Source organism: Rhinopithecus bieti, unplaced genomic scaffold (assembly GCF_001698545.2).
Source record: "Rhinopithecus bieti isolate Rb0 unplaced genomic scaffold, ASM169854v2 scaffold_7673, whole genome shotgun sequence".
Lineage (NCBI taxonomy): Eukaryota > Metazoa > Chordata > Mammalia > Primates > Cercopithecidae > Rhinopithecus > Rhinopithecus bieti.
Genome location: NW_016806375.1, coordinates 1114553 through 1138297, shown reverse-complemented (window position 1 = coordinate 1138297; position 23745 = coordinate 1114553). Strand labels below are relative to the sequence as shown.

The 23745-nt window shown below is 45.3% G+C and overlaps 1 protein-coding gene across 5 annotated transcripts in view; it reads left to right on the top strand.

The window, feature by feature from the left end:
* LARP1 (La ribonucleoprotein 1, translational regulator) overlaps positions 1-23745 on the top strand; it is a 135006-nt gene that overhangs the window by 106582 nt on the left and 4679 nt on the right. For 3 of the 5 annotated variants that reach the window (XM_017875707.1, XM_017875703.1, XM_017875706.1), the window contains exons 2-16: positions 3742-3803; positions 4062-4127; positions 5971-6145; positions 6954-7082; positions 7159-7359; positions 7459-7621; positions 8861-9005; positions 13272-13446; positions 13559-13728; positions 15698-16090; positions 16974-17097; positions 17221-17426; positions 17882-17988; positions 19441-19592; positions 22019-22163. In XM_017875707.1, coding sequence (XP_017731196.1) covers positions 6022-6145; positions 6954-7082; positions 7159-7359; positions 7459-7621; positions 8861-9005; positions 13272-13446; positions 13559-13728; positions 15698-16090; positions 16974-17097; positions 17221-17426; positions 17882-17988; positions 19441-19592; positions 22019-22163 — 2234 coding nt within the window. In that variant the 5' untranslated portion in view covers positions 3742-3803; positions 4062-4127; positions 5971-6021. The remainder of the gene's footprint in view (positions 1-3741; positions 3804-4061; positions 4128-5970; positions 6146-6953; positions 7083-7158; positions 7360-7458; positions 7622-8860; positions 9006-13271; positions 13447-13558; positions 13729-15697; positions 16091-16973; positions 17098-17220; positions 17427-17881; positions 17989-19440; positions 19593-22018; positions 22164-23745) is intronic. The other 2 variants (XM_017875705.1, XM_017875704.1) reach the window with 2 other exon arrangements.

Here is a 23745-nt window from a genome sequence, read left to right as displayed (position 1 = left end):
TCGCCCGGCTAGGTTTTTGTATTTTTTAGTAGAGACGGGGTTTCACCGTATTAGCCAGGATGGTCTCGATCTCCTGACCTCGTGATCCACCCGTCTCGGCTTCCCAAAGTGCTGGGATTACAGGCTTGAGCCACCGCGCCCAGCTATGCTTCATTTTTAACAAAGGCATGTGTGTATTTAAGAAGCCCCTGGACCCCCTGGAGCTAGAATTACCAGAATTAGTACTGACTCCTGGCTATAGTCCTTTGGGACAGAAGGTGGTTTTCCTTCTCTTCCAGATACCCTTTAGGCTCTGGTTTGCCTTAGTTGAGGAAGAAGACCCTCATAGGGACTCTGTGTGCCATCCTCCCTCCTACAATCTGGGCCTCAGAGACCTGTGGGTGGATAAGCTGCTGGGCCCAGTCATCAGTAACTGTTTACTCAGAAAAACCAGGGAAGTGCTCTTAGATTACACTAAGAAGGTTTTTTACCCATTCCTCACCAGTAGACACATGGAAACCACTGGGCTTCATGGAATTTCTGGTGAGCTGTGGAGGAGCTTTGGCAAGGGAGTCAAGATTTATAGCTTCTCATCTTAGCTTTGCAGCTAGTCTTGAGGAAGTCCCTTCCCTTTTTCTGGCCTCAGTTCCCTATCTACAAATTGAGTGGATTGGAACTATGGTCCTGTCATTCTATAATTGTTTTCTTCTTCTTTTTTTTTTGAGACGGAATTTCACTCATGTTGCCCAGGCTGGAGTGCAGTGGTGCAGTCTCTGCTCACCACAACCTCCTGCCTCCCGGGTTCAAGCGATTCTCCCACCTCAGCCTCCCAAGTAGCTGGAATTACAGGCATGTGCCATCACACCTGGCTAATTTTGTAATTTTAGTAGAGACGGCGTTTCTCCATGTTGCTCAGGCTGGTCTCGAACTCCCGACCTCAGGTAATCCGCCCACCTCGGCCTCCCAAAGTGCTGGGATTACAGGCATGAGCCACTGTGCCCAGCTATAACTGTTTTCTTGACCAAGTGAATGGTGTTTCCTGACTGGGCGTTGGGTCAGTGGCAGCAGGCATGCAGGTTTCAGAATGCAGGGTTAGAAGGAGAATTATCCCCTGATTTGGTTGGGATGGTGCTAGACATGGGGATTGGTGCATGTGCAAAGGATTGGTTTGCATTGGAAGCCATTACAGATGCCAGGCCCAGCTGAACCTGTATATTCTGTGTGTGCACACCTGCTCTAGTGGGTTACCTGGTGAGGGTTGGTGGCTGAGATGGATAATTGAAGTCATCAGAAAGCCTAGTCTTCTTTCTGGTCTCCTGCAGGGCCTGACAGCAGCTCATCTGAATCCTTCTGGGTTTCCTTGAAGCCCAATAGGATTTTAACAAATCTGTGAAATTTAGATTTTAAAGGCAGAAGTGGCTCTTGCTCCCCAGTGGATTTTTCTGCCTTTCTGGGGGCTTTTTTCTACTTGTCAGGGGCAACCTGAAGCCTCACCTGGGAGCAGAGAAAGAATGGCACTATGGGTTTTCAGGACAGAGGAATCTGGGGATGGACCTTTTTCAACAAACTCACACAGGACTAATTTAAGAATATTCATGTGTATGCTCAGACTGTATTCTCATCAGCTTGGGATTGGTGGCAGAGTAGGGAATTGGTGAGGTCTTTTCATGGCAGGAGGGCTCTTGAAACGTTGATTGGAGGCTGAGCTTTCTATACTTTACCATCTCCTTTTGTGATCAAACAATGATCTGACTTTGCCTCACCTTTTTAAGGAAAAGTCTTCAGGAATACCTTGCCCTCTGCACCTGATTCCTCTTTATAACATCCTGTTAGTGAAGTTGGTGGTGGTGGTACACAGGCCCTTTGGCCTGCTCTCCTGGTAGCATGCACACAGTGTTGCTGGGTACTGGGAGAAGTGATTACCAGCCATAGTGCAGGTATACATGAACCTGGTCCTGGTTTGAAGCAGACAAAGATTTTATCGGGGGACTAGATGGTATTAGGCTCATCTAGGCTAACCCAGAAGTTGCAGGAGTATGGGTGCAGAATGGCCCCTTGGGCCTAAGAACTCTATCCTCTTGGGATTGAGATTTTCTGGTTCACCATTGCCCTGCACTGGGGTGTGGGATGCTGTTGGCTGGGTTCCACAACTCCAGCTCTCGAAGGCACGTGGGGTATCTTGAGGGGGTAGTGGCTCTGGTAGGGAGTGGAAGCCTATGTCTGTCTTTGTTGAAAAACTGAAGTCCCTGTAAATGTTATATTTAATTCCTGGTAGTTCTTACATGTCCTTCTAGAGTTTGTACTGTATGTGTGTGCGTGTGCACATTTTTGTTTTACAAGAAGAATTTTTAAAAAACTTCAGCCAGGCGTGGTGGCTCACACCTGTAATCCCAGCACTTTGGGAGGCCGAGGCAGGCAGGTTACTTGAGGTCAGGCATTTGAGACCGGCCTGGCCAACATGGTGAAACCCATCTCGACTAAAAAAACAAAAATGAACCGGGCATGGTGGTGCGCACTTGTAGTCCCAGCTACTTGGGAGGCTGAGACAGGAGAATCGCTTGAACCTCGGAGGTGGAGGTTGTACTGAGCCGAGATGGCACCAGTGCACTCCAGCCTGGGTGACAGAGTGAGACTCTGTCTCAAAACAAACACTTTTTTTTTTTTTTTTTTTTTTTTTTGAGACAGTCTTGCCCCGTCGCCCAGGCTGGAGTGCAATGGTGCGATCTCGGCTCACTGCAACCCCCGCCTCCCGGGTTCAAGTGATTCTCCTGCCTCAGTCTCCAAAGTAGCTGGGATTACAGGTGCCCAACACCGCGCCCAGCTAATTTTTTGTATTTTTAAGAGTAGAGACAGGGGGTTCGCCATGTTGGCCAGGCTGGTCTCGAACTCCTGACCTCAGGTGATCCACCTGCTTTGGCCCCCCCCGAAGTGCTGGGATTACAGGCATGAGCCACTGCACCTGGCCACAAACAAAGTTTTCATTTATTGTGTCTGTCTTTTATATTAGTAGAGATCATTGTCTTTTAATGACGTTTCTAAAATGGATAAACTTTAGTCAGTCTCCTATTTTGGGGTATATAGGTTGTTTTCCATTTTTTGCAGTTATAGATAATATTTTAGTAGGACATCTCTGTACGTAACTCTTGTCTAATTTGTATCATTAGGATAAATTCTTAGAGGTAGGACTGTTGAGTCAAATGGGAGTCCACTTTTTCATTGGAAACTGAGGAGACAAAAATCATTCCTGACCAACTGGCCCTGGTGTGGTCCCTAGATTTCTTGATGGCTCACTTAAGGTTTTTACTTTGCCTTCCCAGTGATCACTAGTCCTGGTCTGCTCCCATCAGACTTCCAGAATATTAGGGCCAGAAATGATCTTTCAGACATCTGCCATGATTCAGGAACCCTGAATTATAGTGCTGACTTTGGTGACATGGACTTCTTTCTTCAGGCCTCAGTTTCTGTTAAAGAACTATTCTCTCTAAGGGCCTCCCACCTGAATCTGGACTCCTAGGGTTTTGGCTGCTGGCTGCTGGCTCCTGGCTCTTTGCATGATCTTGCTTTCTATGACTTCTTTAGGAATGGGCTGGTAAAATTGTTATTGGTGTTTGCGCATATGTCTTTCCCCTCTCTACTGTGTCTTTCTCTTTTGGGAACTTGCAGGTTGCTTGGTGGAGTGGGGACGGTGATGAGGGTGAGGAGCTGGTAGTAGCCCCATCACATGGGCTTTGCATTACTAACTCTCCCTTCTTGTTCCCGTAGAACACTCTGCTCCAGCCAAAGTGGTGAGGGCAGCTGTTCCTAAACAGCGCAAAGGCAGCAAGGTAAGGAATCAGAGTGGGCAACCCAAGGGGATTTTCTGGAGGTGGTGGCCTCTTTCCTGTTCTAGTGAATGCTCCTGGACTGCCAACAAGTTCTGGGTTATCTGTGAATTGCAGGGGAGCTCCTTCTGGGTATCCATTGTGAGTGGTCCTGGTGAACAGACTGATGTGGCCTCTGATCTCTTGGTGAAGCTTGGGTCGGGGGCTGAATAGCAAAGGCAGGGTCACTCCTGGGGCCCTCATAGTGTATGTTCCCTGCAGGTTGGTGACTTTGGAGATGCAATCAACTGGCCCACACCTGGAGAGATAGCCCACAAGAGTGTTCAGGTGAGTCTTTGTGGAAGGATAGACAGGTTTGAACTCTGTTGACATACATACATTTCAAGCTTCCAGAGAGCCTTAGCTCTAACCTTTCTCAGTTTTCTTTTTTTTTCCTCCCCCCCAGCCCCTCCCCCCGGCCCCGACAGAGTTTCACTCTTTTTGCCCAGGTTGGAGTGCAGTGGCGCAGTCTCAGCTCACTGCAACTTCTACCTCCTGGGTTCAAGTGATTCTCCTGCCTCAGCCTCCCAAGTAGCTGTGATTACAGGCACTCACCACCACGACTGGCTAATTTTGTGTTTTTAGCAGAGACAAGGTTTCACCATGTTGGCCAGGCTGGTATTGAACTCCTGACCTCAAGTGATCTGCCTGCCTCGGCCTCCCAAAGTGCTGGGATTATAGGTATGAGCCACCATGCCTCCTGGCCTCTCAGTTTTCTTTTCTTTTCTTTTCTTTTCTTTTTTTTTTTGAGATGGAGTCTCGCTCAGTCACCAGGCTTGAGTGCAATGGTATGATCTTAGCTCACTGCAACCTCCACCTCCCAGGTTCAAGCAATTCTCCTGCCTCAGCCTCCCGAGTAGCTGGGATTACAGGCACCTACCGTCATGCCTGGCTAATTTTTGTATTTTTTAGAGACGGGGTTTCACCATGTTGGCTAGGCTGGTCTTGAACTCCTGACCTCAGGTGATCTGCCCTCCTCGGCTTCCCAAAGTGCTGGGATTACAGGCGTAAAGCCACAGTGCCCAGTCCGCCAGCCTCTCAGTTTTCTAAATGGGGTGGTTAATACAATCTGAGCAACATTGAAATAGCTAAGAACTGTCATCATTTGAACCTTTGCTTTGTGTCAGAGACTGCCAAGTACAGTTTTCCTTTGTTATACATGGCGGGGCTGGTGGCAGGTGTTGGTTCCGGGACCCCTGTGTATACCAAAATCTTTGCATACTCAAGTCCTGCAGTTGGCCCTGCAGCACCTACATATATGAAAAGTTGGCCTTCTGTGTATGCAGGTTTCACATCCTGCTAATACGTATTTTTGATCTGCGTTTGGTTTTTAAAAGTCCTGCATATAAGTGGACCCATACAGTTCAAAGCCATTTTATTCAAGGGTCGCCTGAATTGCCTGTTCGTCATCTCATCTAACCCTCACAGTGACTCTGAGATAGGTCCTTTTATAATTCCCATTTTACAGATGAAGCTGCTGAGACTTGCAGAGGTTAATTACTAGCCCTTGATGGCCAAGTGGGGATTGGAAGTCAGGTGTATTGTATTATTCCCCAGCCTGTGTTCTCCATCACTACGCTTTTTCTGAGTGCAGTAGGAGAGTTAGGCCAAGCACCGACCTCCAGACCACATGTCTTGGGGAAGCTTATAAAATTCTCTTGGGCCCTAGCAAAGAGAGGACTCCTAGTCAGTTCTCTTCTTCCCAGCACTTTTGTTCTGGGCCAGTGGCTTAGAGTCTTTACTCACTGGCTGTGGCCGCTTTTACTTCACAGAGTTGTTGTTGATAGGCCAGAGGGCATCTCTTCCTTCCCACAGACGACCTAGACAACATGGCCCTGTTGCAGGGAATAATTTTGCCCCCGTGAGCCTCAGCACTGCTGTCCTGAAGGTTGTCTCTGTCACTTAGACTTGGAAGCTGGAGAGATAAGTTGCCTTTCCACTTTCTGGCCTATTTGATCATGCTTCCCGGTGAAACCATCTCAGGTGTGAAAATGACCTTAGAATACATCCTGTCCAGCCTGCCATTGCATGCTGTGGCTCCTGCTTGCCTTTCTAGTGACAGGGAGTGCCTTCCCTCCTATACCATGAGGCACTCACACTCACCTCCCTGTTACTTTACTTCCTGCTGTAGCCACAGTCCCACAAGCCTCAGCCTGCCCGTAAACTGCCACCCAAGAAGGACATGAAGGAACAGGAGAAAGGAGAAGGGAGTGATAGTAAGGAGAGTCCAAAAACCAAATCGGACGAATCAGGGGAGGAAAAGAATGGAGATGAGGATTGCCAGCGAGGCGGACAGAAGAAGAAAGGTGAGTGACTGGGAGCAGAACTTGGGAGAAGGTGGCAGGGTAGAACTGTGAAATGTTAGGACTCCAGGAGACTGCTGGAGGAGTTTTAGGTACCCCCTCTGAAAAGTCAGAGGGGAACTGATGGATGTAGGCTGGTGAGACAGCAGTCTTCAACCATCTGTCATTAATCAGTCCCTCCTCTCAAACACAAGAGTTTTCAAGAAACCTGCTGAAATTTTGACTTCTCTAATGCTGATCTAGAGTAACCATGGTTTAAACAAGATAAAACTTTCTTTGATGTAACAGCTTGCTGTAAATATGCCAGGCCTGGTATGACAATTCCTAAATCCCTTCAGCTTGCTGTGGTGCACTGGCTCTTCATATGATCACTGATGGCTTCCTATTTCCTTCTCCTTCTAGCTAGGAGGAAAGGAAGAGAGAAGGATGGTCCCTTTCCTTTTAGGGACTCAACCTGGAGTTGGTTACTTCAGCTTAACTCTCACAGGCAGTGTTTTGGCACCTGTCTAGAGGGAGTCTGGAAAGCATGGTCTTCATTCTGGGCTGCCATGTGTCTGACTCCTGAAGGGGATTCTGTGGCCATGGAGACACTGATCTTAGGAGTTAACGAGGAGTCTCTAACACACTGAGGGCCACTGACCAGCTTATTTTAGAGATGAAAAAGAGGGCTAATGTGTGGGAAAGGGATCTGCCCAAGGTAACCAGATTGTGATTTGGGCCCAAGTACAGGGCAGAAGAGGAGGAGTGGGTAGAGCTGGCTAGGAGTGGCCTCTCCCTCAAGCTTTTCTCATGTGCCCATGCTGTCTCCCAGGAAACAAACACAAGTGGGTTCCGTTACAAATAGACATGAAGCCTGAAGCACCCAGAGAGAAACTGGCTTCACGCCCCACTCGCCCGCCGGAACCTAGACACATACCTGCCAGTCGTGGAGATATCAAAGGTATGCACTACCCACTATGGAGGGCCTGGACTTGGGAGACACCCTCAGGCCTGACCTGGTACCCCTCTCCCCATAGGGTCTGAGTCTGCCACCTACGTGCCTGTGGCGCCCCCCACCCCAGCCTGGCAACCAGAGATCAAACCGGAGCCTGCCTGGCACGACCAGGATGAGACATCGAGTGTGAAGAGTGATGGGGCTGGTGGGGCGCGGGCTTCCTTCCGTGGCCGTGGACGGGGGCGTGGTCGCGGCCGGGGACGTGGCCGGGGTGGCACTCGAAGTACGTGAGGCCCCTTTGGGCTCCGGGATGTCCAAGGGTGTGCAGCGGGGGTGGTGGGCAGGAATCTCCTCTCCCTCATGGCACCCATTTCCCCCATAGCCCATTTTGACTACCAGTTTGGCTACCGAAAGTTTGATGGTGTGGAGGGGCCTCGTACACCCAAGTACATGAACAACATCACCTACTACTTTGACAATGTCAGCAGCACTGAGCTTTACAGCGTGGATCAGGAACTGCTCAAAGACTACATCAAGCGCCAGATGTGAGTGTGCGGAAGCCTTACCCTGGAGAAATGAGTGAGAGGTTAGGGGTTGCTAGAGTGTAGTAGCTGGGCAGGCCCTTTTGGTGCTTAGCAGCAGTTTCAGGCTCAGGCTGAAAAGATGGCTTTTCTCTTTTTTTTTTTTTTTTTTTTTTTTGAGACGGAGTCTTGCTCGGTCGCCCGGTCTGGAGGTCAGTAGCCGGATCTCAGCTCACTGCAAGCTCCGCCTCCCGGGTTTACGCCATTCTCCTGCCTCAGCCTCCCGAGTAGCTGGGACTACAGGCGCCCGCCACCTCGCCCGGCTAGTTTATTTTTTTGTATTTTTAGTAGAGACGGGGTTTCACCGTGTTAGCCAGGATGGTCTTGATCTCCTGACCTCGTGATCCGCCCGTCTCGGCCTCCCAAAGTGCTGGGATTACAGGCTTGAGCCACCGCGCCCGGCCAAAGATGGCTTTTCTCATTGTTTATTACAGAAGTGATACCACATTCTCATTGTTTATTACAGAAGTAGTACAACATTTACCTTAAGAAAATTAGAAACTACACCATTACAAAAAGGAAGGAAAATATTTAGAATCTACCCCCTTCTGTGCTTCCATTTGTAATGACAACATTGACAGAAGACTAACGAACGTTTATTGGATCGTTACTATCGGCCAGCCTCAATGTTAAGTGTTTTAGAGGCATTGTCTTAGTCCTGCAATTCTTATCTGTTGAATTCCTGTGAGCTGAGTCTTTTAGCCCCAATTTATAGACAAGCATACTGGCCCAGTGATTTGCACAGAATCTCACAGCTAGTAAGTAACAAAGCACAGATTTAAATCCTTTTCTGTCCTATTATAGAACCTTTGTTCTTAACCACTCCGATACATTGTCTCTCAGTCCAGTAAGGAAGTCATAGAAGAAAATACATGGTTGTAATAGAGTGTTAGTAAGTGTTTGAGGAGCAGAAGAGAAAGTGACCAACAATATTTGGACTGGAATTTAAAGGAGGATGAGGAGTTTGACAGGCATGCCAAGGGGCTTAGGGCAGAGGGAGTGATTTGACCCAAGCAAGGTAGGGTGCCATGAAGGGATCACGTCATTTCTTTTCGGCCCTCAATACTGTTGGTATATAGGATAGCGATGGGCTAGGTCAGAGGCTGTGTGAGATTGCTGGGATGTGTAGCAGAAGAAGGAAGGCATACTCATAAAACTGATGCAGCAATCCCTTGGTGATAACTACTTCTTCCCTCCACTTAGTGAATACTACTTCAGCGTGGACAATTTAGAGCGAGACTTCTTCCTGCGAAGGAAAATGGATGCTGATGGTTTCCTACCCATCACCCTTATTGCTTCCTTCCACCGAGTGCAGGCCCTTACCACTGACATTTCACTCATCTTTGCGGTATGTCTTCCTCCCTGGAACTGGGATGCAGGGGAAAGAAAGGTCCTTAGGGAGCTGGAGTTTGGGCCAAGGCAGAAAGCCCTGAAAGAGTCATGATCTGATGACTTCTGCTGAAGTCTCAAGGCTTGGCTAGTCTCCTCCTCTCCCTCCTTCCTTCCTCTCTCTCTCTCGCTCATTATGGAAAATGTCAGACACTTACAAAAGTAGAGTAGTATAATGAGCCCATCATCAGCTTCAGCAAGTATCAGTTTATGGCTAATCTTATTCCATCTGTACCCTCATCTGTTTATTCTCACATACTACATTGAAGAAAATCCTAGAAAACCTGGCATTTTGTTCACAAATATTTCAGTATAGATTTCGAAAAGATAGACTTGTTAAAAGAAAATACCCACGATATCATTATACCTAAAAATATTAACAGTTCCTTAATATCATCAAATATTTAGTCAGTTCCAGTTCACCCCAATTGGCTATATATAGATATGTGTATATATATATGTTTTATATATAGTTTGTGAGAATCAGAATCCAAATAAGACCTATAGGCTGGGTGCAGTGGCTCACACCTAATAATGCCAGCACTTGGGGAGGCCAAGGGGAGGGTCATATGAGCCCAGGAGTTCAAGATCAGCCTGGGTAACATAGCAGGACCCCCATCTCTACAAAAAACAAACAAGACCTGTGTATTGTCTTACTAAGTGTCCTCGTGCCTCTATTTTTCTTTTTCTTTGCTGTTTATTATTTGAATAGACTAAGTTGTACATCCTGTAGAATTTTCCACAGGGCACAGGGGTGTCATTTTAACGTGTTCATCTGTACTCCAAGTGTTTTGTAAATTGATGATCTAGAGGCCTGATGAGATTCACATTTTGAAGTTTTTTGCCCTCCTTGTCAAGAATACTTTATCATAATGATATATTTTCTCTCAGGTGGCACATAACATTTCATTTGATTGTCTCTTGTGATATAAGCTGCCAGCAGTGCTCTTAGGATTGCAAAATGATAATATACTAATTATATCAGTTGGTCTTCATTTATTAGGTGGGATACCTCTTCAAGAAGTAACTTTGCCTCAGCTGTTCAGTTACCAAGAGGTATAGTTTGTACAGGAAGGGCAGATTAATGTTTGATCTTCCTCCCTTTGTTAGCCATATTTATTTCGGTCCATTGCAGTTAATGGATTGGATCAAATTGTCCCATCTTTGGTCAGTGGGACCCTCCACATTTCCTGCCCCAGATCTGCAGTTGGCCACTTTTAAAAGGAACTCTAGTTCCTTTCTTTTGGGAAATGGTATTTAGATACCAGTCTGGGTTATAGGGGTGCTTTGTTGCTACTTGGTTGGTCATTCTTTCTAGATGATTTTTTTTGTTTTTTTGGTGAGATAAAATACATTATGGGGTTATTCTGGTATTTTCTTTCTTTCTTTTTTTCTTTCTTTCTTTCTTTCTTTCTTTCTTTCTTTCTTTCTTTCTTTCTTTCTTTCTTTCTTTCTTTCTTTCTTTCTTCCTCTCTTTCTTTCTTCCTCTTTCTTTCTTTCTTCCTCTTTCTTTCTTTCTCTCTCTCTTTCTTTCTCTCTTCCTTTCTCTTTCTTTCTTTCACGGAGTTTCACTGTTGTTGCCCAGGCTAGAGTGCAGTGGCACAGTCTCAGCTCACTGCAACCTCCACCTCCCGGGTTTAAGCAATTCTCCTGCCTCAACCTTCCAAGTAGCTGGTATTACAAGCATGCACCACCATACCCAACTTATTTTGTATTTCTCGTAGAGATGGGGTTTCACCATGTTGGCCAGGTCTCGAACTACTGACCTCCGGTGATCCACCCACCTCGGCCTCCCAAAGTGCTGGGATTACAGGCAGGAGCTACTGCGCCCGGCCTTTTCTGGTATTTTCTATTAAAGGGTCTTTACTTAACCTTGTGGGTGTTTTATTTTACCTACTTCTTTATCTCATGCCCATAATATTAATTCCTAATGATATCAACATAATTACTCATTTTGTTTTATTTCACAGTATGTCTACAGTCTTTTTTGTGGTCTTTTTTTCCCCCCCCTTTTTTAAAGAGATAGGGTCTTGCTCTCACAGGCTGGATTGCAGTGGTGTGATCATGGCTTACTGCAGCCTCAACTGCCTGAAATCAGGCAGTCCTCTTGCCTCAGCCTCCTGAATAGCTAGGATTACAGGTGCACACCACCATGCATGGCTAATTTTTAGATTTTTTGTAGAGATGGGGTCTTGCTGTGTTGTTGCCCAGGCTGGTCTCAAATTCCTGGGCTTAAGCCATCCTCTCACTTCGGCTTCCAAAGTGTTGGGATTACAGGTGTGAGCCATTGTGCCAACCTCTACATTATTCTTACAGTACCTCCACTACCACTGAAAACAGTTTTTCCACTTATACAGTCGAATAACTGTATCTTCAAGTCATTTGAAAGAATCTTTGTGTGGTTACACATTTAAATTTATATATATTAGTTTTATTTTGCTCCCAAGTTTTAGAGATTGTTTTCTCCCTACTCCTATAATTTTCTAAGTTGTTTTACATTTGTGTAAAACATTTACATCGTTCTAGAGTTTCCGCATGGTATAGTCATAGAAGTCTGACTTAAATTCTATCAGGCCGGGCGCGGTGGCTCACTTCAGTAATCCCAGCACTTTGGAGGCCAAGACAGGCTGATCACGAGGTCAGGAGATGGAGACCATCCTGGCTAACACGGTGAAACCCCGTCTCTACTAAAATACAAAAAAAATTAGCCGGGTGTGGTGGCGGGCGCCTGTAGTCCCAGCTACTCCGGAGGCTGAGGCAGGAGAATGGTGTGAACCTGGGAGGCGGAGCTTACATTGAGCCGAGATTGCGCCACTGCACTCCAGCCTGGGTGACAGAGCAAAACTCTGTCTCAAAAAAATTCTGTCAAGTACACCCTTTCTTTTCTTGTAGGCAAACTTTTTAGAATGTTTCCATTTAAGAAAAAAGCAAATGCTTCTATATGTATTTGTATCCTCCTCCTTTCTTAGGTAAATGGAAATATACAACACATGCATTTCTTCAGTTCTTTTTTGTCTTCACTGAATGTATCTGGGAGCTAACTGCAAAGCAGCAGTATATAATAGAAAGATATTCCTCGTTCCTGTGTACAGTTGCATAGTTCACCATTGTGTAGAATGCTCCATGGTTTTTTCAACTGCTGCTCCTATAGATGAGTGTTTTGGTTGTTTTTTTGAGACTGGGTCTTGCTCTTTTGCCCAGGCTAGAGTTAGTACAGTGGTGTGATCAAAGCTCACTGCAGCCTCAACTACCCAGACTTCCAAGTAGCTGGGACCACAGATACGTGCCAGCAACCATGCCCAGCTGATTTTTTTACTATTTGTAGTAATGGAGTCTCACTATTTTGCTCAGGCTGGTCTTGAACTCCTTTGCTCAAGCGATGTTCCCACCTTGACCTCCCAAAATGTTGGGATTACAGGTGTGAGCCACTGTACCTAGCCTACTTTTATGATTAATGTTTTGTGAGCTTATCCACCTCAGCATGTGTAAAGTTGGTTGGCTTTTGTTTGTTTGTTCTGTTTTTGAGGCAGAATCTTGCTCTGTCGCCTAGGCTGGAGTGCAGTGGCACCATCTCAGCTCACTGCAACCTCCTTCTGGGTTCAAGCCATTCTCCTGCCTCAACCTCTCGAATAGCTAGGACTATAGGCGCGTGCCACCACACCCAGCTAATTTTTGTATTTTTAGTAGAGATGAGGTTTCACCATGTTGGCCAGGATGTTCTCGATCTCTTGGACCTTGTGATCCGCCCACCTCGGCCTCCCAAAGTGCAGGATTATAGATGTGAGCCACCGTGCCCGACCTGTAAAGTTTTTTAATGTCTGAGAAGTGTTCCATCAAATGCATATGCTGTAAATATTTAAATTGCCTATGGGATGGCAAGTTAGATATTTTCCAGTTATTTTCTTACTCTAGTGTTACTGTGAATGCCTTTTTGTGCAAATATTATACATACTGCTGCCTGTTTGTGCAAGTGTTCTCTAGGGTAGATTACTGGAAGTAGGATTGCAGGCTCAGAGTAAAAGGGCAGGTGTATTTTTTATGCTGGTACCTCCTACAAGTTTGAACATCTTACATGTCTACCAGTCGTGGAAGATGGTGCAAATTTTCTTATATTACTGCTAGCATTGGACTCATACCAAGCTCAGGGGAACCCAGTTGTCCACCATTTCCAAGATCTTTCTGCCCGAGATTTTCTTCTTAATTCCTTGTTCCTCCTCCCCTGCAGGCCCTAAAAGACAGCAAGGTGGTGGAGATCGTTGATGAGAAAGTTCGTAGGAGGGAAGAACCAGAAAAGTGGCCTCTTCCTGGTCCCCCAATAGTGGATTATTCACAGACTGATTTCTCCCAGCTTCTCAACTGCCCTGAATTTGTCCCCCGTCAGCACTACCAAAAGGAGACAGGTAGGTCCTGCTGGCATGAGGATTGCACTTGTCCTCCGGGCAACAGTCCTCCTCAGGGCTGGCAAAAGGAGGAGGACTGGAGGGATGAGGACTTCACCTTTCCACCCTTTAGAGTCAGCACCTGGCTCTCCTCGTGCAGTCACCCCAGTGCCAACCAAAACAGAGGAGGTCAGCAACCTAAAGACACTACCCAAGGGCTTGTCTGCCAGCCTGCCTGACCTGGATTCCGAGAACTGGATTGAAGTGAAGAAGAGGCCTCGGCCGTCCCCAGCACGGCCCAAGGTGGGTGAGGCCTTGTCCTTTGCCTTGGTTTGAGCACTCTGAGCTAGGGTGCTTGAAGGGGATAACACATGGGCACAGCATTCTAGCTCTGAGGGGCCAGCAGGAAATCTCAGTAGTTCAGGATCATAGTGTGAGCTGAAGTTACCAGTAGTGGCTGCAGAAAGGTTGATTTGGCCTGTTTCCATTTCCTGTAGGGAACCATCCTTTAGGGTACCCTACTGTGTGAGTTCCTCAGTGACATTTTTCATAAGGGATCATGCAGCATCTGGCAGTGATATTTCAGGCTTCTTGATTCTTGGCTCTTCTTTTTGCTCCATCTAAATTTCTGGGGCTACATTTTCAGTGTCTTTTCCTTGAGTATGTCCCCACTATCACATATGTAAGCCCCTTAGGTCCTCCGAAGAAGGAAGGGAGAGGGAGCAGATACATAGCCCAAGTATGGAGTTCATCTACACAGGTCTGCTGCACTAATGGCAAGCTGAGCTTGGGAAGCCTGTTTCATACCTCAAGGCTTCAGTTTCCCCATCTTCAGATGAAAGGAAGGAGAGGGTAGAATATTCTAAAAATAGTTTATATACATAAACAGATGAAGTTCACTGTTAAAGAAGTCTTACAATCTCTAACTCAAATTACTACTTCCTTTTAAGTGCTGAATTTTCTCCACATACCTGCTCACCCTCACACACTTTGGAGACGTCTGGCCTGGGGCTTGTGAGGAGACTTCAGAATTGACCTTGAACTTTGGGTCTGTGGAATTCTATACTCCCTTATCTGTTTTCCCACAGTGACTACCTCTTGTATCCTTTCTCTCGCCTGCCTGTTCATACGCAGAATTCCCCACAGTTGCGGCTTCAGCCCTTAAAAAGTGTTGGAGATCCAGCCAGAGACATAAGGAGAAAGGTAGTAAGTGGATAAGGGTCTTACAGAGTCCAGGCCTACAAAGTTTTCTTTGAAACAGGGGTCAGACTTAGCTCCCATTCCAGCATTAGAGCCACTACTCTGACCTCGTCTATCTTAAACCTTAAAAAAAAGAGGTTTAGATTTTTTGTGGGAAGCTCTTGGCACAGCAGGGAATCTACTTTTGAATAAATACTGTGAGTTTAGACAAATGCTTCTCTCTCAGCATCTCATATTCAGTCTATCAAAACAAATAGTTTCTCTTTGCTGAAGGCACCCTGTTTTTTCTTGCCTTTGGAACAATGGTGTTCTTTCTGCCTAGCATACTCTGTCCCTATCTTCATCTGGCTTACTTATGTTCATCCTGTGGTAGTCACTTCTTGAAGGAGGCCTTCCCTAACCATTCTTAGTCACAGTTGACTAAGCTCCTTTCACTGTGTGCTTCCACAAACCTGCTTATAGCCTTTACCATACAACAATGCACTTGGCTGTTTAGTTGACTTTCTCCCACTGAGCTCCCTAAGTAACAGGGACCTTGTCTTATTATTCTGCTTTTAGGTTTTTCATACAGAGCTTAGGACTAATGGGTATTCCCTCATTTATAATATAATTGAACATCTGCTATTACCAGATCCCCATCTAGGTACTGAGTATATAATGGAAAGCAAGGCAGCTGTGGATCATGGAGCTTCCAGTTCATTGTGAGATTTTGAGTAGATGGATAAAAGGATGAATCAACCCCGTGAACTACTGTGTGTCCACTCCTAGGCTAGGTGCTATGTAGGATATAAAGGTAAATGAGAGCACAGTTCCTGCCTATAGAGAACTCATCATCTAGTTGTTTGTGCATGACTGATATGAGCTGTGAGTGGAGGAACCTGGACTTCTATGAGACATCCTTTATCATAGTCACAAAGCTGACTCCCAGGATGACACTTGTGACCTGCTGGTGTTACCGGGTCTTGAACAGTCTCATGCTGAGGGGCTAGAGCCTCCCTCTCATGGAATAGCTACAGAATCTGGGCCAAGGACCTCCGGTGATTCCTTTTCCCCTTCATCTGTCCTATTTTAGAAGTCAGAGGAGCCCAGATTTGCCCACCTGACCTCTCTGCCTCAGCAGCTGCCCTCCCAGCAGCTGATGTCCAAGGATCAGGATGAGCAAGAGGAACTGGATTTTCTGTTTGACGAGGAGATGGAGCAGATGGATGGGCGGAAGAACACCTTCACCGCCTGGTCTGATGAGGAATCTGACTATGAGATTGATGACAGGGATGTCAACAAGATCCTCATTGTCACCCAGACACCACATTACATGCGCCGGCACCCAGGGGGGGACCGCACAGGCAATCACACCTCGCGTGCCAAGATGAGTGCCGAGCTGGCCAAGGTCATTAATGATGGCCTCTTCTACTATGAGCAGGACCTGTGGGCTGAGAAGTTTGAACCTGAGTATTCCCAGATCAAGGTGAGGCTTGGACATAGCAGTGAGTGTGGAGCCTGGGGTGCCTGTAGTGTACAGAGAAGAGGAAGATTGATTAGCTGTGCAACTTGAGGCAGGTCCTTATAATTCAGAGTCTCAGAATTTTTATATATGGGAAGGGGATGATGACTGGTGTCTAGCTTGGACATTAGGAGTGAGGGGTGATGTGTAAACACTGCAAACTCTTCAGGTGAGGCAGGGGTGATTATTATCCTATCTGTGGATCCATAGTTATTATGACAGTTGGCTAGACACTTCTGTGGGGAATAGAATAAGGGGTTAGATTGTTATTTCTAGTCTTAAATATTGAGGCATCTAAAAATTTAGAAGCCTTTTGAGAAGCTTGTGTTGAGTATGGAAAATGGAGAAGAGATAGGTCTTTTGGAAAATTGCTGCTGCCTGGAAACAGTCAAAACATCTTTGTTGTAGGATTTTACAGAGTGGGTATGTTTGATGGTAGGTTGTCCTAGGGTGAGCCCTTGTAACAAGTAGCAGTGCATTTACTGGAAGGAAGGAGAGTTGCCCAGCCACTGTGTGATAAGGCAGTAGCAGAAAGAGAGATGGGGAAACACTGGAGCTTTCAAGGGAGAGTCTGTAGTGAGTTCCTGAGGAACTCCTGTAAGCCTGATCTCAGTCTTACTACAGGGAGGGCAGGGCAAGTACTGTCTTTTTCTGGGCTAGCACACTTGTGCCAAGGTACCTGGGGTGAGGAATGGTGACTGGGCAGCTGAGAGCCTGGGGACCAGAATTCCACGTATGTCGATGTGGGAGTTGCCCTCTCCAACTTCCTGCCAGTCTTGATTCCTTAAACAGGCTGGAACAGCTTGCTTACTTACATCTTTCCCCACCCATCTCATAACCTCTGCAGCAAGAAGTCGAGAACTTCAAAAAAGTCAATATGATCAGCCGGGAGCAGTTTGACACACTGACCCCTGAGCCCCCTGTGGATCCCAACCAGGAAGTTCCTCCTGGGCCACCTCGGTTCCAGCAAGGTGAGAAGCAGACACCTGAGATCCTGACATGGGTGAGAGGGTCTGGGGCCTTGGACCAGGGGCTATCCAGGGGTGGATGCTACAGGCCTTTCCCTGCTTCCTGACTCCTCTCTGCCACTGCAGTTCCCACGGATGCCCTGGCCAACAAGTTGTTTGGTGCTCCTGAGCCCTCCACCATCGCCCGCTCTCTACCGACCACTGTCCCAGAGTCACCAAACTACCGCAACACCAGGACCCCCCGTACTCCCCGGACACCACAGCTCAAAGACTCAAGCCAGACATCACGGTTTTACCCAGTAGTGAAAGAAGGACGGACACTGGATGCCAAGGTGAGGCATTCCTGTCAGGCTGCTCAGAGTCTTGGGCCTACTTCATTGCATTCCAGTGCTTTGCTTCTCTCTTTTGCCTTGTCTGAGCCAAGGAAGTGCCAAATCCTTCACCTGCTCTGTGTTCTGAGGCTAATGGGCTCGCCTAGGATTAGGTGGCCACATCTGCAAAATATACTGGGTGTGGGAGTGGTGGCCCCATGTAGAAAGGCCTAAGGAGGATTGACCAGGTATGAGTCCTTGGGCAAATCACTTCATTCCCAAACCTTGATTTCTTCACCTGTTTGAAATAGGCATACTAGTTCCTAGCTCACCGCTGTGAACATTATAAGAGAATGAATATGAAAATGCTGTTGTAAAATGTGAGAGATCATGCCCATCTTAGTCCTACAAGTGCTTGATGCTCCTCAGAGTTGTGGGAGTACAAATAGTAACAAACCCTGGGCTAACCTTTGCAGATGCCTCGAAAAAGAAAGACAAGACACAGTTCAAACCCACCCTTGGAGAGCCATGTGGGCTGGGTGATGGATTCCCGTGAGCACAGGCCCCGTACTGCTTCCATCAGGTACCTGGGGCAGTGGGGGAAGAGTGATCAGGCTGCCTGTGGAATGAGTGGGCAAGCATGAAATTGACTGGACCAAGAAGATTGGTCTGAAAATTAAAGGGACCCTCATTTAAGAGATTTTCAAAAAACCAGTGGTGTGGAAAGTTCAGCCCAGGACCTGGGAATGAGGTGGAGGCTTTTTTTCCTAAAGAAGTGGTGTGGCAGTCACATGAGACCAGATTTTCATACATGCAGAGAGAAAATCTCTGAATTGGTTTCCAAGCCTGGGTGTCTACTTTCTACCTGAGGAAGGATAGCCAGGTAGTTGAATAAACAGATTTCTGGGAGTCTCTCTGAGCCTACTGTGTCTTGGGAGGCTACCTGAAAAGTTTTAAAAATTTAAAAAATACATATTTATTGGCCCCAACCTATATCTACTGACCCTGCTTCTTGGGGTAGGATCCATGCTCTTTATTTATTTATTTATTTCAGTAAGATGGCCCCAGTACATGTTTCCTGTTTCCCAAAGCAAGCTTTGAGAGCCACCTACCTATGCTCTCTACTCCCTGCAGAGATGGCACAGACTGCAAATAGGCATGCTTTTGAAGAAAATAACAATTGATCTTTGAACAATGAAGGGCCTGGGGTGCCCACCCTGCACACAGTTGAAAATCCGTGTATAACTTTTGACTCTCCAAAAGCCTGCTGTTAACCAGAAGCCTTACCAATAACATATAGTGAATTAGCACATGTTTTGCATATTATATGTATTGCATACTGTATTCTTAACAATAAACTGAAGAAAAAATGTTACTAAGAAAATCACAAGGAAACAAGCAGACACTGGGGCCTACTTGGGGGTGGGGAGAGGGAGAAGAGTGAGGTGCAATTTACCTACGTAACAAACGTACACACATACCTCCAAACCTAAAATAAAAGTTAAAATCATAAGAGAAAATGTTTACTTCATCATCATGGTCTTCACGTTGAGCAGGCTGAGAAGGAGGGGTTGGTCTTGCTGTCTCAAGAGTAGCAAAGGTGGAAGAAATCTGCGTATAAGTGGACCCATGCATGGATCCATGCATTTCAAACCCATGTTGTTCAAGGCTTCACTATAGATGGGTTGACCCATGATGGCCCATTAAGGAAGGTTAAATGCTTAAAAGTTAATAGATGGTTAAAAGCTCAGGTTTTATCATTGGACACTTTTCTGCCATTAAATAGTCTTATGACCCTGGATGAGTCTCCTAATCTCTGTAAGCCTCAGTATCCTCTGTAAAACCCTTTGAGAGTTAATGCAGAGTTAATCAGTCCCATGGATATAAGTTAAAGGCCCGTAACTCGGCCTCCTTGTTTGATACTCTGTGAGAGGATGGATCTTGGCTGATAGAACGAATCAGAGGGATCCCTCCTAACCTTATGGTGGGGCTGCTGTGGGGAACCTGGTGACAGTATTTTTTGTGGTTTCTGTAGCTCCAGCCCCTCAGAAGGGACGCCTACAGTTGGCAGCTATGGCTGTACCCCTCAGTCATTGCCCAAGTTCCAACATCCTTCCCATGAACTGCTCAAGGAAAATGGCTTCACACAACATGTCTACCATAAGTATCGTAGGCGCTGCCTTAATGGTAAGAAGTGAGGGGGGCAGGGGGCGATCCTCTGGGCCGCTTATTTAGACCCAGAGTGTAAGGATTGGGGGATATGGGGATAGGTGACTCTTTTCTCTGACTTCAGAGCAAAAAAAGACGTGACATTATAGCAAGAAGGACTGAAGTTAGACTCGGGCCAGATAGTTTTAAACTGTAGGAAGCTAGGGGAATATGGCACTCACAACATTTGTGTTCCTTGATCTTCCTCTATTGATTATTAAAACTGTCAAGTATTTCTGTATCTCTGGCAAGATTACTGACTCAGCCATTGTCAGGTCTAGTCCACTGTCCATCACAAAAGGGTATGTAAGAGGTGGCATATGCTCTCTAGAACAAAGGTTGCCAAACTGTGGTTTGTGAGTCAAATCCAGCCAATAGTCTGTTTTCATGTGGCGTTGGAGCTAAGGACAGTTTTTACATTTTTGAGGGGTTGTAAGAAAAAAAGATTTGTGACAGAGACTATGTCATCTATAAAGCCTGAAATATTTGTTCTCTGTCCCTTTACAGAAGTAGTTTGCTGATCCCCCCTGCAGATGATAGTGTAAGGAAAGAGCCTGTCTAGATGCTTTTGTCTGTCCCCCTCTTAGCATTCTGATTGGTTTTGTGCATCTTTACAGCCAACCTATCTTGTCATCTGTAGTTACTAACTCACTCATCTCCTTTCATTCAACAAAACATGGCTGCTAAATTCTTGATTCATCCACTTCAGTTCTCTCTTTCCTACTTTGTGTGTAATAACAGCTTTATTGCGTTATAATTTACATATGATGTAACATACCTAAAGTATGCAATGTAATAGCTCTAAGTATATTCATATAGTTGTGTGCCCGTCACCAGAATCAATTTTAGAACATTTTCATTACCCCCCAAAATGCTATGCCCCTTACCAGTCATACTCATTATACATGCAGACTACTCCCCACCCCCAAAATCCTGCCAGTCCTATGAAACTACTAATCTACTTTCTGTCTTTGAGGATTTGCCTATTCTGGACATTTCACATAAATTATACTGTATGTAGTCCTTTGTTACTGGCTTCTTCCCCTTAGTATATTTGGTATACTGACAAATACACAGCAAGGTTCATGTCATAGCATGCATCAGTACTTTATTCTTTTTATTGCCAAATCGTACTCCATCATATGGATGTATTACATTTTGTGTATCCATTCATCAGTTGTTTGGCATTTGGGTTGTTTCTACTTTTTGTCTGTTGTGAATAATGCTACTGGGCATATTCACATATAGGTTTCCTGTAGACGTAGCTTCTCTTTTATTTTGGATGAAAGAATATTATTTCTGGGTCATGGGGTAACCATGTTTAACCCTTTGACAAAATTAAACACTGTTTTCCAAAGTGGAAATTTTGGAATTTTATATTGAAGTATAAAATTTTATATTGAAAGATAAAATTTTCATTTTGTATTTCTAAAAGCAGTATGTGAGGCTTCTGGTTTTTCACATCCTTCCAACACTTGTTATTGTTTGTCTATTTTTATTTACTTTTATTAGCATTTATTTTTGAGACAGGGTTTTGCTCTGTCACCCAGGCTGGAATGCAGTGATTCAATTATAGTCCACTGCAGTCTCGAATTACCGGACTCAAGCAATCCTCCTGCCTCAGCCTCCTGAGTAGCTGGGACTACAGGCGTGTGCCACCATACCTATCTAATTACTGAAAGTTTTCTGTAGAGACAGCAGTCTCACTGTGTTGACCACGGTGGTCTTGAACTCCTGGCCTTACGCAGTCCTCCCTCCTCAGCCTCACAAAGTGCTGGAATTACAGACGTGAGCAACCTTGCCCAGCCAAGATCCTTTTTTAACTGGATTGTTTTCCTAATTATTAAGTTGTAGGAATTCCTTTATCAGATACATGATTTGCAAATATTTTCTCTGATTCTACGGGTTATCTTTTCACTTTTTTGATGCGCAAAAATTTTTCATTTTAATGATACTCATTTTCTGTTTTGTTGCTCGTGCTTTCGGTTTGTGTATTTTTTGATATTACTGTTGTGTACTTGTGAATATTGTAGGACTCTTGAGGTAAATATTGGTAATGAGCCAAATACAGTTTATTAGAATTTACAGACAATTTGTTCATGCCTTGTCTTGTCTCGACGGCACTTGAAAGCAGTACCAGTTGAGGTGAAGAGCTAGACTGCCAGCCTGGTTCAGAAGCTGCTGCCACCTGCTCCTGGAAAAGTACAGGCCCAGTTCCCAGCATCAGGGCCTGTTGCAGAGTGGTTAGTGCTCAATAAACATCTGCTGAATGATTGAGTGGCAGATGATGAGTGAGGGAATTTGGAGATATAAGAGAAAGGACCAAGTCTTAAGTTCCAGAATCCTTTGTCCCTGAAGCAAGGGCAGCCTGAACCTGAGACATGTCTTTCCTCCTTTCCCATCAGAGCGGAAACGCTTGGGCATTGGCCAGTCTCAGGAGATGAACACACTCTTCCGCTTCTGGTCCTTCTTCCTCCGAGATCACTTCAACAAAAAGATGTATGAGGAGTTCAAGCAGCTGGCTCTGGAGGACGCCAAAGAAGGCTACAGGTGAGCAGGTTTGGGGTGGGGGACTTTGGCTCGTGCTTAGGGATGGTGTGGGATCCCTAGTTGGTCTGCTTCCAGAACTGTAGTTGGAAATTCCTTGCATGTATATTTTCATTCATATACTTGATGAAAAATTTGGTTTTAAATGAGCAGTATATTCACATGGTTTAAATTTCAAACAGTTTAAAAGGTTATATAATGAAGAGTCATCTCATGCCTGTCGCCCACCCATCTGGTGTCTTTCCCCACAGACAACCAGTATTAGAATCCTGTGGGTCCTTTATAAAGGACCCTGTGTAAGTAAGTAGATATCTGTGTAGTCTTCTATGCCACTACCACTCCTTTTGTTTACATAAAAGCTGGCCTATGTTATAATATTTTCTGCACCTTGCGTTTGTTTTTGTTTAATACTGTATTTTGGAGATCATTCTATATCTGTACATAATTAACTTTTCTTGTTCTTTTTTTATAGGCCGTAACATGGTCTTATACTATATGGATGTACCATGATTTATTTAGTCAGTTTGCTATTAATAGATACTTAGGTTGTTTTCAATATTTTGCTATTAAAAAAACCTTAAGAGTCCTTTTTTCCTGGCTGGGTGGCTCACGCTTATAATCCCTGCGCTTTGGGAGGCCAAGACAGAAGGATCACTTGAGCCCAGCCTGGGCTTAAGTGATCGTTCTGCCATAGCAAGACCCTGTATCTATTAAGTTTAAAAAAAAAAAAAGACCTCCCCATGCCCCCACCCCTTCCCCGATTTTCAATGTAAAATGTGCTGTCTGTAAACTACATGAAAAAAGACAAGTTTGGAAAAGCTGATGAAAACATCCATCATTCCAGAGACAGCAAGTGTTATTCTGCCATTAAGCTTCCTAGTTTCTTCTTGGCATATTTAATGTATTTAGCTCACCCTGTAAAGTTTGTGCTCTTCCAGACTTTGTATGCATGTGTAGTTGTATAATATACATATTTGTTTACAAAAGTTGACTCATGGGATCATTCTACGTCTAACATGTTCAAACATGTCTTTTCCATTTGATAATATATTGTAAGCATTCTTCAGTATCCTTAAGTATACATGTATACTATTAATTTCTAATAGCTTATATTACCCTATTGTATAGATTTACCATGATTTTTCTTAATTACATCTCTCTTCGTTGACATTTGTATTTTGCTTAATAATGCTGCTGCAAACAGTTTTGTACATCTGTTAAGATCTAAATCTGGGCTGGGTGCGGTGGCTCACACCTTTAATCCCAGCACTTTGGGAGGGCGACGCAGGCAGATCACTCGAGGTCAGGAGTTTAGGACCAGCCTGGCCAACATGGTGAAGCCCCATCTCTACTAAAAATACAAAAATTAGCTGGGTGTGGTGGCACATGCCTGTAGTCCCAGCTACATGGGAAGCTGAGCCAGGAGAATGGCTTGAACCCAGGAGGCAGAGGTTGCAGTGAGTCAAGATGGTGCCACTGCACTCCAGCCTGGATGACTGAGCGATACTTTGTCTCAAAAAAACAAAAGATCTAAATCTGCAGTTTTGGCCATTTCCTGCATGTATCTTTTTTTTTTTTTTTTTTT